The sequence below is a fragment of the Otolemur garnettii genome, unplaced genomic scaffold (genome assembly GCF_000181295.1).
Source record: "Otolemur garnettii isolate 467f Iridium unplaced genomic scaffold, OtoGar3 scaffold00023, whole genome shotgun sequence".
NCBI classification, from domain to species: Eukaryota; Metazoa; Chordata; class Mammalia; order Primates; family Galagidae; genus Otolemur; species Otolemur garnettii.
In genome coordinates this window covers 1,871,817-1,888,825 of record NW_003852418.1, presented here as the reverse complement: position 1 = coordinate 1,888,825, position 17,009 = coordinate 1,871,817, and the positions used below count along the sequence as shown (strand labels likewise).

Genomic DNA, 17,009 nt, shown 5'->3' with positions numbered 1-17,009 from the left:
GGCCGGCCACGGGAGAAGAGTGGACAGATGGCTTTCAACCCGAGGTGGTTAAGCTGGCACACCTGTTCATAGTCTTTATGAGGCAATCCTCTTCTGAGAATCTGTGCCACTCACTGTGAATGAACATGGATCTAAAGTATGATATAATTTCTTCAGAAATGGTTTAGAAGAACAAAGAGGGGAGAGAGAGCTGAAGATACTTCCTTTTCCCCTTTCAAGCTGGAGGGACTTATTTTTAATTATTCTTCACTATGAGGCCAATGTTAAGTACTTTCAGCCAGAATGTTTTGGGAATAGAGTAATGGCCTTCTTGTCCAATGCACTATGGAGAGGGAGGGTAAAAAATTTAGGGCTTTAAATGAGAGAATAACTATACGTTTAAACATATGCAGGGGATGCTAATGGGTGGTTTGAGTTACAGGTTTTATATTCATGCCTACCGTTCCTTGTTGATAGAAGTGTGGAGCCAGCTCCAACAGCCAGGCAGATTCAATGGCAGTCACATCTCTCATATAATACTTGGAGGTTTGTATAACTTCATTGTAGATGACCCTGAAACAAGAAGGAAACATGAGCCAATTTCCCATAGCTAATGATGACAGTCAGAAACCACAATTAGAGGCTCGGCGCCAGCCAGGTACACCTAAGGTGGCGGGTTCGAATCCCCAGCCCAGACTCGCCAAACAACAATGACGGCTGCAACCAAAAAATAGCCGGGCGTTGTGGCGGGCGCCTGTGGTCCCAGCTACTTGGGAGGCGGAGGCAGGAGACTCGCTTGAGCCCAGGAGTTGGAGGTTGCTGTGAGCTGTAATGCCATGGCACTCTACCCAGGGGGACAGCTTGAGGCTCCGTCTCAAAAAAAAAAAAAAAAAAAAGAAAGAAACCACAATTAGAGATGACACACTTCTCCCTCAACCTTTAACAGCTACCTATCTATTCTATTCCGGGAATCGTACTAGACACGGGTTCACATGCTTAACATAAGCTTCACATGTGACTGATGAATAACAATGTTTCCACTTTACAGATAAGACTCTACGCCCTACATGAATTCTAGGACATCTCAATTATCAGCAAAAGATTTTTCTGGATCTTTAGTCTGCATTTACAGAACTCTGAATGCAGACTAATGACTTAATTAGAAAAAGTAGAAATAGAAATAAAGGCTTGCCTGATTCAGAAAGGGGCTGGGTATTAACTGTAAAGAGACACGAAGGAACTTTCTAGAATGATAAAAACATTTTATATCTTATTTGGAATGCGGGTTACATGGCAATACACATTGGTCAAAACTCATCTTTTGCTATTTATAAATTGTACCTTTATTTAAGGGAAAAAGACTTATCTGAGACTCAGGTAATAGGCAACCAATGAGCCAGCAAAATGTCCAGTCCCCAGATGTTAGGAGTGAATATTAGTAGATATTAGTTTCTGAGCTCCATAAAGCATTGATTCAGGGCTTCCCCCACAAGTGTAAATACAACAGCCACACTGGGGCTGCCTCCCCCTCAAAAACTTGTAAATGAATCTCAGATGAAGAAAAGGAAAAGGGAGGGGCATGTTCTTTACCACCTAAGCAGTGAGGATCTGCTTCAGGCTGACTATTCCCATTCTTTCTTTGCCCTTCAGAGCTCCTTGGGAATGAAGCAAGACAAAGAAAAGCCTTTTTCTTTTAAGTAATCTCCAAATTTAATCACCCCAAAGTCAGCAAACCCTTAAAGAAGGATCCATAACTGGGAGGTTTGCCTTCCCTCTTCTAATTATCCTGCACACAAATGGCCACTGGGTAACATTTCTAAACCCAGAACAGATCTAATCACTCTATTTAGGGAGCTTCTAGCGGGTGGCTCACACCTGTAATCCTAGCGCTCCGGAAGAGTGAGGCAGATGGATTGCTGGAGCTCAGTAGTTTGAGACCAGTATGAGCAAGAGTGAGACCTTATCCCCACTAAAAATGGAAAAATTAGCCAGGCATGGTGGTGGGTGCATGTAGTCTCAGCTACTCAAGAGGCTGAGGCAAGAGGCAAGAGGATCACTTGAGCCCAGGAGTTTTGAGGTTGCTATGAGCTTCAATGAAGCCACTCCACCCAGAGCAACAGAATGAGACTGTGCCTCAAAACAAATAAACAAAAACACCCAAGAAGCTTCTAGATCTGCCCTCATTATAGCACAAAGTCTAATTCTTTGGTAGGCGAATAGAGCTCAAACTTTCTCAACCATCAGAAATACTGGAGGGCTTGTTAAAATAGAGTACTGGGCCCCACTGCAGTTTCTGACACATAGGGCTAGGCAAGGTTCCTAGTGATGTTGACACTGGGCCGGAGACCCCACTTTGAAAACCCTGGGTCGGCTCAGTACCGGTGGCTTAAGTGGCTAAGGCACCAGCCACATACACCTAAGATGGCGGGTTCAAATCCAGCCCGGACCCGCCAAACAACGATGGCTGCAACCAAAAAATAGCCGGGCATTGTGGCGGGCGCCTGTGGTCCCAGCTACTTGGAAGGCTGAGGCAGGAGACTCACTTGAGCCCAGGAGTTGGAGGTTGCTGTGAGCTGTGATGCCACAGCACTCTACCCAGGGTGACAGCTTGAGGCTCTGTCTCAAAAAAAAAAAAAAAAGAAAACTCTGGGTCTAGGGTACAAAGTAGCTGACCACAGATCTTTCTGCCCTCTACTTTCATCTCCTGCAATCTTCCCTCTCTCTCTGCCTCATACTCTGTCCCAGGGCTTCTCCATCCTCCAACTGGTAAAGGACCAGGTGCTATGGTCTTTAAAATTTCCAATCTATGGCTGATCAATATTTTGGTAAAATAAAATACATGATTACTAGAAAAATGAAATTTTTAAAAAAGAATACAAAATACAAGCCCCAAATTTTGTTATTAAATTGGAGAAACTTAAACTTAATGTTTCAAAATGCTATAATGATGCCTAGATACCTACCTTTGGATTTCCCTACTCATCACCTTCCGGGCAGTGTGAAGAGCTGGCCCATCTCATGGACCTCCTCTGGGCCAGGCACAACAAGGATTTCCCATTTCCCAAATTCAGGGGGCTCCTTCATATTCCCACAGCTTTGTCTATGCTATTTCCTCAGACTGGAACACCCTTCAGGTCCTTTTCTGCCCAATAACTCTCATTTCTAGGTCCAGAGCAAAAGTTATTGCCAAGAAGCTGGCCCTAACTCTCCATGGCACATGCTGGACCAACTTTATCCACCCCTCTAGCAAAACCCTTCTCCTCAGATATGGGTATCTGTCTGTATCTGTTCCTATGTCAGGACTAGGGCCCCTCTCAATCCATCTCTGCACAGCTGTGCCTACTGCAGGATTTAGCATCTAGCCAGCAGGTCAAAATGAATATTTGTTGAGTGGATAAGCAAGTAGTCAAATTTCACCATTTGCTTAAGGCAGTGGTTCTCAACCTTCCTTATGCCATGACCCTTTAATACAGGGTTGCTACAACAAAAATAATTTTATGGTTGGGGGGTCACCACAACATGAGGAACTATATTAAAGGGTCGCGGCATTAGGAAGGTTGAGAACCACTGGCTTAAGGAGACCTTTGATAGAGCAGATACCCTGAGGACAATTCAGCATAGCAAAGTCAACCAGCCTGTATGGAGTATGTGTACACCAGGCCCTGTGCCAGGCACTGGGAACCCAGAGATGAAAAAGAACCAGGCCCTGCCTTCAAAGCAGTCACAAGAGGGCTCTGCAGCGGGAGGGGGCTCACCAGCGAGGTGGCTTCTCTGCGTAGAGGACGGAGGCAGGGTGGATGTGCAGCTCGTGATCATCGCGGATAGTCCTTGCAAACAGAAGAGTTTAGTCTGAAGCCCATCCTAAATACTTATGGCAAGACTTTCCCATAAATGCTTTTAATATTACAAAAAAAAAAAAGCACACAGACTGAACTTCTCACAAATAAAACAATTCCCTCTATCCTCTCTGTACCCTTCCTTAACACCCCCTCCCCTGCTGCCACCCCAAAAATCAAGAATAAATCATGTGAAAGGGAAAAGAAGAAAAGCACCATGTGGACACTCAGTAAAAACATCCAGAAACCTAATGCTCTGCCTGTGTTTATGTTTATCTTCTGCAGGTATTCTTTCAAAACAATTTCCTTCTGGACAGAAATAATGTGTGTATGTGATTTCTTCTGTAAGCTTTTCTATTAAACAAAGTTAAACACTAAAGACTCTAAGAGAGGTATTAGTAGTGAAAAAAGAAAGCTCAATATTGTACTAATAATTTCTCTGAAATATTAAAACAGTATTTCCAATCACAACTCTGATTTGATTCATCTTAATTTAAAAAATATTTATGAGGCACACAACCATCAGTAAGAGCAAATCATAAGGGAACATTAATAGATTAGGATGTTGCTGCCCAAACCACAGAAAGGGAGTTCCTATGGGTGCCAGGGGTCCGTCTGCAGGGGAAATGCTTCAAGGGCCATGACTGAGTTCTTTGTCAGCACAGTAATAAAGCCAGTGTCCTGGTCTTGACGTTCCTACCGATCTCAAAGGAAATGACTGGCTCTGAAACCTCTCAGGTATCACATATTTTTGTCAATGACACTGATGAAAGAAGTTTTAAAATGCCAATTGAAATTGCTAATTAACACTCTTCTTCTGGAGACTGGGGCACCAAAAGGACAAGTTGGTGGTACTCACTAGTGACCTCAGCCTCTTGGGGAGGGGGTCACTTCCACATGGGAAGAGGTGCTCAAACACAAGACAACTCAATATAGGAAGGGGGAGCTCGTACGATAGGTAAATGGAACCATGACACTGACAGGCTAGAACACGTGGCCTGGAGTGATAAACAGAAGACACTGTTTTCTAACAGTCAACTACTGGGATACCAGGTGGAGCAGACCTGGTTGGCAAAGTAAAAAAAATGTTCAGTGCAACTCTGGACTCATTGTCCAGAACAAGGGATAACTTGGCTGACTTCAAGATAATAGAACTATAATTTTTTTAGGGAAAAAAATTCTTAATTAGCTGGGTGTGGTGGTGCAGTCCTGTACATTATAGCTGGCAGGGAAGCTGCGGCAGGAAGTTCACTCGAGCCTAGGAGTTTAAAGGCTGCACTGAGATATGATTGAGCTACTGCACTCCAATCTGGATGATAGGGCAAGGCCCAGTTTCCAAAATATAAATAAATAAAATAAAAAGATTCTTCCTTTAACAAACCATTTCACAAAGTATCCCCTTACCTATAAGCTCCTGTAGAATGAAACCTCGCAGCATTTGCAAAGAATCCCGAAACAATGCACCTGAGAACTGGATCTGGATCACCTGCACAAGGAGCAGAGAGAGGGGTGAGACCCTCACCTGCCTGTGTGTGATGCACAGGCCCAGCCTCAGCCCCACCCTAGGCTGCTTCACACCGCCTAGAAACCTTCCCCTGAACCAGCCTCAGCCCTGCACTTCCCAATGCTGGATGCATCTGAGGATGTTCCCATCTCCCAGAATGGCTGCTGAGAACACTGGACTGCTCTCTGAACTTGGGGTCCCTCCAGCCCCCACCACAGTTTAACCTACTGTGTCCTCTATTAATGGTCACTGCTAGAAGGCAGAGACTATGTCTCACATAATACTTCTCGGCCTCACCCTTAATCACTACCTAGGATCAGCACACAGCACAGGTTTAATGCTACTTGTATTTAAAAATAAGATGTAATTTTTACTTAGCCATAAATATCATCCACTTAAAAGTAATTTATCTTCCAAACCTATACTGGAAAGTCAATCATAAGATGTGTAATGAAGTAAATATTAACAATTCTTTTTTTTTTTTTTAAGAGATGGGGTCTCACTATGTTGCCCAGGCTGGAGTGCAGTATTCACAGGCGCGATCCCCTACTGATCAGCACAGGAGTTCTGACCAATATTAACAATTCTAAAAATCTGGCCACAGGCTATGAAATTCCTTTAGTAAGAATATTCCTCAGAAATAAAAATGAGCTGCCTTGGAAAAAATACACGATGTCACATTCAGCTTTGAATTAGTTCATGGCAACTTGAAATGTGAAACCTGGCGTTCCCACAAAGCACAGGTGCTGCTGAGCACCTGCCCAGCACGAGAACTTTAAGAATCCAACCAACCAGAGCAAAGAGGGGAAGCCGCCAGCCGGGGCCAATTATTCTCACCTTCGCTGGAATTCTTGGGCACTTGAAATTTGACAAGAAGTTTTTTCAGTTGTTCTCGTACAGTCACAGCTCTAACAAGACCCTTGTAATTCAGGAAATGTTCCTGACACCACTGAGAGTTCTTATTATGCTGCCAAACAACCGAAACAGAAAAAGTTAGAGTAACCTGGAAATGTTCTCAACTAAGGCTATAGGCAAAGATAACTCTTTTCTCTTTTCTGTTCAATGGGACAAGACCTTCAGATTGTAACTGACTCTTTTTTGTTCAATATCTCAAAACCAGATATTAACAACCAGGCACACATCTCACGGCAACTCCACTCTCTGTACTAAAGGACAAAGGACAACTTCATGACAAGCAGAGTCATTTTAAATCTTGAAAACCTGTATGAGACATGAGCCATCAGGAAGAGCCGCTTCTCTGTGGTTCTTTGTAAATCAAATTGCCTTCTTTGTGTGCTTGAGTTTTTCACTGTCCTACACTACAGCTGAGCAATATGACACCCGCCAATGAACAAATATTTGTGATTATTTTTCCCCAAAGTATGATTTTTCTCTTAACAATGTTTTAATTTTTTTCTACATTCTTAAGTACATCATTATGTCTGGATTTAATTATCTCTGTGGGAATATACCTCTGAAATTATATTCTAATTGGGAGGAAAGTGTTCTAACTAGTAAGATTTTCCAAGAAGGCAACTGCAGAATAATGCAATGGGGACCTGTACCTACGTGCTACTCACAAAGAAAGCTTCAGATTGGACATGTCACATTGTGCTTATATAAACAAATTTTAACTGATTTAATCCATGAGACTCCTAAGTTTTTCTAAAAACTCTTCATTAACCGAATAATCTTCCTCAAATCTCTTGTAAAACAAAAAGTTAGTACTTCACTTTTCTAAAAATCTTATTTAAGAAATGAATTCTGGAAAGAAATCTGAAATATACTCTTTCTTTTATGTAAGAGGTCTCTTTTGTCATCAGCTATAAATCTCTCTTTTTAGAAATTTTTAGTGAGAATTTTAAGCTGTATTATTTGCTCTTACATTTACAGAATGTTAAGAATAAAAATTAACATTATTGGTGGCGCCTGTAGCTCAGTGGGTAGGGCACCAGCCACATACACCGAGGCTGGCAGGTTTGAACCCCGCTGGGGCCTGCCAAACAACAATGACAACTACAACAAAAAAATAGCCAGTGTTGTGGAGGGTGCCTGTAGTCCCAGCTACTTGGGAGGCTGAGGCAAGAGAATCACTTAAGCCCAAGAATTAGAGGTTGCTGTGAGCTGTGATGCCAAAGCACTCTACCCAGGGAGACAGCTTAAGACTCTGTCTCAAAAACAAATAAATAAATTAATTAACATTACCCTGGCTAAATACAGGTAGGATATGTGAATATGCACAAATCCTCACCTAAGTGTCTGTTCACTAGAAGAGTCAACCCAAAACTATAAGTTGCTCTCAGCTGTATCTGTTTGGCAGAAAATATAATAGGATTTCTTTTTCAAATGTTCCTTCTCTGCCTAATAAACAGTGATAGGACATATGCTGAGGAGGAGCCCAGAGCCTGCTGCCAGCACACTGTATCTCCAGGTGTGGGAAAGCAATAAACAATTCCTGTGTTCTTTCCAGCAGTATCACATCAGAACCTCGGGCAGAAAGGCCGAACCACCAGCTAGAAGAGTGGCAATAAGCCTAATAGGAAAACAAAGGGGTCTCCTGGCCATTCCTTTAGGAACTGAACTTCAGGGATCCTCGCCCCTAGATCACCATGAGCGGCTGGTGCGCTGAGGGGGCCCTTTGAGCAGCAGCTGTGCTTACTTTGATGAATGCTTCATACACATTGAGCATAGTGAGGTGATCGCCCTCCTCCACAGCAAATTTACGGTGCACTCGAATCTGGACAGAGTAAAGCAACATTTAGAAGTTAATTCCTGTGAGCCTCTTTACAGGGAGGTAACACTGTATGATGAGCATATGGGTTGTGGACTGAGAAAGATCTGGTTTGCACCATTGTGGCTCTGTGGTATTCTGACAGCCCTCAGACTGGTTATTTATTCTTTCTGGACCTTGATTTCCTTATCTGTAAAACTGGGAAATGAAACCTCTCCATCAAGATGGTAGTGGAGTGAGATAATTCACTACTAAATACTTGGCACAGAAATTTGTTAAGTGTTCTTGTCTCTCCTCTCCTTGCTCCAGTCAGTATCGTCTTTTTCATATGAATTCCTCTCAGCCCCTCAAGAACGAAGGCTCCAGAAGGGCAGGGGCTGACTCAGGCACATGGGAGACCCTCAGTAACTCCAGGCTACCGCTACCTGTCCAATCCTTTCAGACCCCATCTTGAATTTCTCTTATCTAAAATCCTGAGCAGGGCCATATGCTCCCATGGATTAAAGGAGCAGCAGATACAACATGCCCACAGTACTCAGATAAGAGTCCTGCCTCGCTTAATGACAGGGATTCCTTCCAAGAAAAGCGCTGTTAGACAATTCACTGTTGGGCAGACACCAGCGTGTACTTACACAAATCTAGATGGGGTACGAGGACTCTCTGGAAAGTGTCCAGCCACGTATGTCTCTACTTTTCCTATCATGCGGCTGGATACCTTCCATTCAGCCCCGGCACCTGCTACACACCCAGGCCACATGGCACATACTGTACTGAATACTGTAGGTAACGGTAACACATTGGCAGGTATTTGTGTAAATAGATCTAAACACAGAAAAGATACAGAAAAATACAGTATCATCTAGATTTCAGAAGCTGATCAAAAGACAAAAATAAATAAATAAAGATACAGTATTGACCAGAGGCGGCTGCTCATGCCTATAATCTTAGCACTTTGGGAGGCCAAGGCAGGCAGATTTCATGAGTTCAGGAGTTTGAGACCAGCCTGAGCAAGAATGAGACCCTGTATTTACTAAAAATAGAAAAACTAGCTGGGATTGTGGTGCATGCCTGTAGTTCCAGCTACTTGGGAGGCTGAGGCAAGAGAATTGCTCAATGCTATAGCACTCTTCCCAGGGTAATAGAATGAGACTGTCTCCAAAAAAAAAAAAAAAATCACATTAATCTTATAAGACCACCATCAAATAAGAAAGTCAGTAGTTCAATGGTTAAGGTCCAGGGCCTTGGACTGTGAAAGCCAACTTTGCCATTTTTGGCTGTGCAACCATGAATGAGTAACCTAACTGTTCTGTGCCTCCATCTCTAAAGTATGACAGTATCTATCCCACAGGTTTATGGTGAAGATAAAATGAAACGGCTGTCAAATGTGTGGCACAATACCAGACATACCGTAAACACTCAAAGTGACAGCTGACACTGTCTGCACAGCTCTGTCCTCCCCAGTTCCTGGGTGGAGTTTCAACAAGGAAAGCTTACTGTAAAAGAGACTGACTAGAATGAACAGCATGGGAGGAAAGCCGGACTTACTGCCTGAGACTTCTGGTTTGAGGGAACCACAAAGATATTCTGGATCTGCATCATGGCCGCAATGCTTAGAATTTCCTGAGAGCAACCAAAATTTCCTATAAAACAGAAGGCATGTTGGGGAACAATGTGTCAATGGGAAATAAAAGACACCCATATTGTCCTTGCACCATATTGTAAACTAAGATCACATATTTCATACTGTTCATTTTTTTTAAGCTTACAGTATATAAATACTTCACTTGACAAACAGAATGTTCTATATATAACCCAGATGAACAGCAGCCCTGAAGGACTCTGAGAATGGTGCTACTGGTCCACTCTGTAGTTATAACACAAGGGACTCTTAGCTATAAGCCAAGGTGGGGTCCAGACTGCAACGGGCAGGTCAGCTCCACGGCTGCTCCCTCCTCTCCTGTGGACGTCTAACATCTCAACAATACACATGAAAAAAGGAGGACAGGGAATATGTGAGCTGCATCCCTTCCATTGTTTCTCTGCTCCTGGACTTTTCTGTGAAGTGGCCACCCTCTCAAAAGGGCTCATGTCAACTGGGAAGCCTGAGGCACAGCTAGACCAGGAAAGTGGCTGGTGGGCTGTGGGCAGCTGGAAACAGAGTCTGCGGTAGTCAGCACTCCAGGGCATTGAGCTGAACAACCTGTACTGTCCCCCTCTCCCCATGGACTCCTGACTCATGAAGGTTGTGCGCCTCCAACCCCACATTTAGAATCCTGTTACTCAACGTGAGGCTAAGGGCATGTGGTTGTTCCAAATCATAACTATAGTTAACTTTCACCATGCTGGGTCTCAAATACAGCTCCGTAAATTGCAAGTTGACACAAAAATAAGACAAAAGAACAAAATAATACTATCTTTCCCAGTATAGGGGAAAAGAGATACTATATTGTCGAGGGATGGTTTTGATTTCTAATTATAAAAAAATCTCTTGGTTAGGCTTGGCACCTGTAACTCAGTGGCTAGGGGTGGGGGGTGCCAGCCACATACACTGGAGGGGTCCAAATCCAGCCTGGGCCTGCCAAACAACAATGATACCTACAACAAAAAAACAGCCGGGCTGTGTGGTGGGTGCCTGTGGTCCCAGCTACTTAGGAGACTGAGGCAAGAGAACTGCTTAAGCCCAAGAATGAGAGGTTGCTGTGAGCTGTGACACTACAGCACTCTACCCAGGGCGACATAGTGAGACTCTGTCTCAAAAAAGAAAATATAAAAAACAAAAAAACTTTAGGTTATATACACACTTTTATCTTAAAATTCATGCCCTCAAAAAAATCTGAAGGTGTCAGAGAAATTGGAAACCTTGTGTATTGCTGGTAGGAATGCAAAATGGTGCAGCCGCTGTGGAAAATAATATGGCAATTCTGCAAAAAAATTAAAGTTAGGGCAGCCATTTTATTTATTTATTTTTTGAGACAGGAGTCTCACTTTGTCACGCTTGGTACAGTGTTGTGGTGTCACAGCTCACAGCAACCTCAAACTCTTGGGCTCAAGTGACTCTTTTGCCTCAGCCTCCCGAGTAGCTGGGACTACAGGCACCTGCCACAACGCCCGGATATTTTTAGGGACGAGGTCTCACGCTGGCTTAGGCTGGTCTCAAACTCATGATCTTAGGCAATCCACCCGCCTTGGCCTCCCAGAGTGCCAAGATTATAGGTGTGAGCCACTGCTCCTGGCCCAGTACAGCCATTCTAGAAAAGAATATGGATGTTACTCAAAAGGCTAAAAATCGAATTACCACATAATACAGCAATCCTACTTCTGAGTATATATCCAAAAGAACTGAAATTGATATTCAAAGAGATTCTGCACTTCCATATTCATTTCACCATTACTCATAATAGCCCAAATATGGAAGATATCTTCATCAATGGATAAATGAACAAAGAAAATATGATGTGTGTACACACACAATGAAATACCATATAGCCTTGTAAAAAAAGGATATTCTGTCATTCTTGACAACATAGATGGAACTGGAAGACATTATGCTAGTGAAATAAGCCAGGCCCAGAAAAGCAAACACTGTATGATCTCACTTATGTTTAGAATCTAAAAAAGTTGGCCTTACAGAAACAGTAGAAAAGTAGTTAACAGGGCTGAGGGGAGGATGGGAAAAGGGAAGGAGCTGATCAAAAGCTACAAAGTTCCAGTCAGATGGAAGAGTAAGTTTTAGTGATTTATTATATTGCACGATGACCACAGTTAATAATAATGTATTATTGCAATTTCAAAATCACTAAAAGAATACATTTTTAATGTTCTCATCACAAGAAAAAGGTAAACTGATAAAGTGATGGATATGTTAATTGGACTCATTGAATCTACCATGTGTATATAGATCAAAAGAGCACAGTGTACCTCATAAATACACACAATGATTATTTGTCAATTAAAAATAAATTTTTAAGTACTCTGGGAGGCCAACATAGAAGGATTGCTTGAGACCAGGAGTTCAAAACCAGCCTGAGGGGCAGCGCCTGTGGCTCACTGGGTAGGGCGCAGGTCCCATATACTGAGGGTGGCAGGTTCAAACCTGGCCCCGGCCAAACTAAAACAAAAAAATATCCGAGTGCTGTGGCAGGTGCCTGTAGTCCCAGATACTCAGGAGGCTGAGGCAAGAGAATCACCTAATCCCAGGATCTGGAGGTTGCTGTGAACTATGTGACAGCACAGCACTCTACCAAGGGCAATAAAGAAAGACTCTGTCTCTACAAAAAAAAAAAAAAAAAAACCACAGCCTGAGCATAAGCCAGACCCTGTCCCTACCAAAAATAGAAAAACATTAGCTGGGCAATGTTGCAGGCACCTGCAGTTCCACATACTCAGGAGGCTTAGGCAAGAGGATCGCTTGAGTTTGAGGTTGTAGTGAGCTGGGCTGACCCACTACACTCTAGCCAGGGCAACAGGAGAAGATTCTGCCTTGAAAAATATAATAAAAATGATAAATATTTAAAAAATAAAAATAAATGTTTTTAAAATTTAAACAAAGAATTACCTACCATATCATTTAGTAATTCCATTTCTGGGTATACACCCAAAGGAAATGAAACAGGAACTCTAAGGAATATTTGTACACGCCTGTTTATAAACAGCATTATTCACAATGGCAAAAAGGTACAAACTTTACATGCCCGTCCACAGATGAATGGATAACACAATGTGGTATTATACATGTAGTGGAATACTAGTCAGCCTTAGAAATAAAGGAAATGTTGATACACATTACAACATGGATGAACCTTGGAAACATTATGTTAAGTGAAATAAGTCATTTGCAAGGGTAGAATTCCACTTATATAAGGTTCCAAGAGGGATCAAATTCAGAAACTGAAAGTACAATTTTTGATGTGAGGAGCTGGGGATGGCGAGTTAGGTGTTTAATCGGTACAGAGCTTCAATGAGGAAGATGGAAACAATTCTAGAAATGGACGGTGCTGGTGCCGCACAGCAATGTGAATATACTGAATGTCACAGAATTATATGGTTAAATGGTACAGTGTCTATTTTTTACTACACTTGTGTCCTCCTCCCCAGGGTGCTCTGAATTCAGGGAACTAACTCTTCTGATAATCCAAATAAACTCAACATGAGCTATCAGGCTCTACCTACCTGATTCAAGCAGCATTTTGGCAAACATGGGATTCAAAGGAAACTCGGCTATTCTCATGCCGAGCGGTTCAGTTAGGCGACAGTCTTTGTCCAAACCTGCCATAAGAACAACAAAAGAAATCAGAAGGACTGTCCCACTGTGGTGGAAGACATACAGTTGTTGAGATACCAGAAGATGATGTAGGCTCAAGAGAAGGCATCAAACCATGATCCACACACTGCCAAACTCAGTCTGACGTCACAGTGCCATTACGGTAAAAGAAAAGATCTCTGCTGAGCTCTGAATCCCTAATTTTTAAACACTGATACTTTTCATGACTTTTCAAGGACTTAATTAGAAAATGGCTCCGCAGCCTTGATTTGCTCCCACTCTCCTCGATCCACAACAGCCTCACTTTGTTCTCACTATTTCACAGAGACTGCTCTTTCCAAGGGCCCAACGACAAGACAGCACCAAAACAAAGGCCATCTTCCTTCCAGTCTCCAAATTGACTCTGCTGAACAGGGCTCCTGTGACCCCCTACTCTCCAGGTTCTCTGCCATCTTCCTTGCTGTTCCCCCTCAGTCACCACTGGGGTCATCTTCCACGTCGAAGATCAGACAAGGCACAGATGTGCCAGGATGGTATCCCAGCCTGGTGTTCTCTCAGACCAGGTGAGCAATCAGAGGGCCAGCACCTCAGAATCTAAACACGGGGCCCCTGGACCCAACATCAGGTCTGTTTATTCAACTGCCTTCTGGACAGTCACTGAACTGGGCTGACTCTCCCAACTCCCCACCTTCCCTCCTTGCTTCGCCATCACCTGCCACCATCCAGGTATTAGATTCCTAAGACCCTCAAAATGTTAACTATTGTGTTAACTAAAACAAATGCTGCCAGAGTTCAGAGTAAGGCAAAAAGGTAAGACAAAAAGGCCATTTCTCTTCTATTCCAATCTCTTTAAAGATGATTATTCAGCTTGAAACTAAATTAAGTTGGAGTTTCCCTCCATCTTTTCCAGCTTATTTAGTGCAATGAAGAAATAGGAGATTTTTTTTTTTTTTGAGACAACGCCTCAAGCTGTCACCCTGGGTAGAGTGCTGTGGCATCACAGCTCACAGCAACCTCCAACTCCTGGGCTCAAGCGATTCTCCTGCCTCCGCCTCCCAAGTAGCTGGGACTACAGGCACCCGCCACAATGCCCGGCTATTTTTTGGTTGCAGCCATCATTGTTGTTTGGCAGGCCGGGCTAGATTCAAACCCGCCACCTTAGGTGTATGTGGCTGGCGCCTTAGCCACTTGAGCCATAGGCACTGAGCCGAAATAGGAGGTATTTTAAAATTTATTCTGTTTGAAGGAAAATCAGCCTAATGAAAAATTCCTATGCAGCCAATGTTTTTTCATCCTCATTACAGACTATCCCAGGAAACCTTGCTTTCAAGTTCCTATTACTTGCTTAAGAACAGAGAACAGAAACCTACCCTAACACACACTCACTCTGGGCTAATCTTATACAGACTCAGCTGAAGACCGAGTCTTTAAAACACTGGCAATCTTTTAAATCAATAATTGGCTACTCCTTCACAGAGAAGTATCATAAATATAATGAATAAAGGACCCCAACTTTGCCCTACACCAAAAAATTAACTAAAATGGATCAAAAATCTAATTTAAGGAACAAAACTATAACATTGTTTGAAGAAAACCTAGGAAATCTTAGTGACCACATGACCACAAACTAGGCTTCTGAGAAATGATACCAAAAGCATAAATGACAGAAGAAAAAGTAGATAAACTGAGCTATGCAAAAAGTTAAAACTTTTGTACTATAAACAATACTATTAAGGACAAAGACAACCTCTAGAAATGTAATGAACTGCATATCTGATAAGAATTTATACCCAGAATATATAACAAACTCCAACTCAATAAAAAAAGGCAATAACACAAATAAAAATGGGCAAAGGATTTGGTTTTATTTGATTTTTTGAGGACCCAGGCTAGAAGGCCATGGCAGCAGACTAGCTCACAGCAACTTCAAACTCTTAGATTCAAGGGACCCTTCTGCCTCAGCCTCCTGAGTAGCTGGGACTACAGGTGTCCGACATGATGTCCAGCTAATTTTTCTATTCTCAGTAGAGACAGGGGTCTCAATTTTGTTCAGGCTGTTCTCAAACTCCTGTATTCAAGGGATCCTCGCAGCGTGGCCTTCCACAGTGCTGGGATTATAGGCACGAGCCACCATACTCAGCCAGGGGCAAAGGATTTGAATAGACTTTTCTTCAAACAAGACAGGCAAATGGCCCATAAGCACATGAAAAGGTACACAACATCTTGAGTCGTAAGGAAAATGCAAATCAAAACCACATGGTACCATTTCATCCACTACGATGGCTGTAATAGAAAAGGCAGTAACAAGTGCTGACAATAATACAGAGAAATTGGAACCCTCCTAAGCGGCTTGTGGGAATTCCCACCAAAAACTCATATGCTACTGCGCAATATTCATAGTAGCATTACCTGTGTAGCCAAAAAGTGGAAACAATCCAAATGCCCATCAACTAATAAACACATAAAAATGTGCGGATATTCATATAATAGTATTTATTCAGCACTAAAAAGGAACAAAGTACCAATGCATGCTACAGCGTGAATGAACCTTGAAAGGTCATGCTAAATCAAAGAAGCTGCCATGGTTTGGGCGCTGCTTGTCCCCACCAAACTCATGTTGAATTTGATCCCCAGTGTGGCAGTGTTGGAAGGTGGGGGCTAACAGGAGTCAGCTGAGTTAGGGGGCAGATCCCTCATGAATAGAATAATGCCCTCCTGGGGGTAATGGATTAGTTCCCATGAGAGTGGGTTAGTAACAAAAAGGCTAGCTTCCTCTCTCACTGTGATCTCTGCACACACCCACTCCCCCTTTCGATTTCTGCCAGAAGTGGAGGTAGCAAGAGGTCCTCAGCCAAAGCAGCTGCCCAAGAGACTTTTCAGCCGCCAGAAGCATAAACCAAATAAACCTCTTTTCTTCAGAAACACTTAGCCTCAGGAACTGTGTTACAACAATACAAAAAGTACTCAGACAAAAACCAATTAAAAAAAAAGACCATATATTATATGATTCCATTTATATAAAATCTCTAGAAGGGTGATTCTACAGACATAGAACCTGATGGGGAGAGGGGATGGGGAAAGATCTCTAATGGTATGGGGTTTCTCTTTCAGATGATAAATATGTTCTAGAATTAGACGTGATAATAACTGCACAACCCTGTGAATATACTAAAAGCTGGTGAATTATATAATACATTGTAAATGAGTGAATTATATAGTATAAACTATACTTAACAAAGCTGTTTAAAAAGAGTAACACTCAGAATAAACCTTAAAAAGCAAAACCTCCACTAAACTTAATACCAAAGAGAATATTAAATTCCATTTGGGGCACCATTCACAGTACAGAGACAGTACTTCCTAAAGGCTATGATTGCTCTCTTAAGATAAATGCTACATTTTCAAACCGTAGCAAACAGAGGTCCCCTGATAACATTATAATGATTCCTTGCCGAAACAATAACACAACCTGGTAATGTACCCAATTCTCCAAACAACTCCAGGAATGAAATGAAGGGAGGGAAACACTGAGCCACAGATTCAAGATGCAGTAGGGAGACAGAAAGAAAGGACCGAGGAGGTAAACTGGCAGGGAATCGCCAATCTCTGCTGTCTCTTAGGAGTGTGGCCTTGGGATGGATATTTCTAACTTTTGATGAACTGGCATGCTTTTATAAATTCATTGTCGGCTCGGCGCCT

General features: G+C 42.6%; 1 protein-coding gene across 4 annotated transcripts in view; it reads right to left on the bottom strand.

Annotated features, from left to right (window-relative positions):
• DHX35 (DEAH-box helicase 35) overlaps positions 1-17,009 on the bottom strand; it is a 79,470-nt gene that overhangs the window by 8,683 nt on the left and 53,778 nt on the right. For all 4 annotated transcript variants that reach the window (XR_002772747.1, XM_003787593.3, XM_023512023.1 and 1 more), the window contains 7 exons: positions 13,220-13,315; positions 9,596-9,690; positions 7,979-8,056; positions 6,157-6,286; positions 5,220-5,301; positions 3,735-3,806; positions 441-552 (listed from right to left, as the gene is read on the bottom strand). Coding sequence is in view for 3 of the 4 variants with exons in the window: in XM_003787593.3 (XP_003787641.1) it covers positions 441-552; positions 3,735-3,806; positions 5,220-5,301; positions 6,157-6,286; positions 7,979-8,056; positions 9,596-9,690; positions 13,220-13,315 (665 nt within the window). In the remaining variant the exon portion in view is untranslated. The remainder of the gene's footprint in view (positions 1-440; positions 553-3,734; positions 3,807-5,219; positions 5,302-6,156; positions 6,287-7,978; positions 8,057-9,595; positions 9,691-13,219; positions 13,316-17,009) is intronic.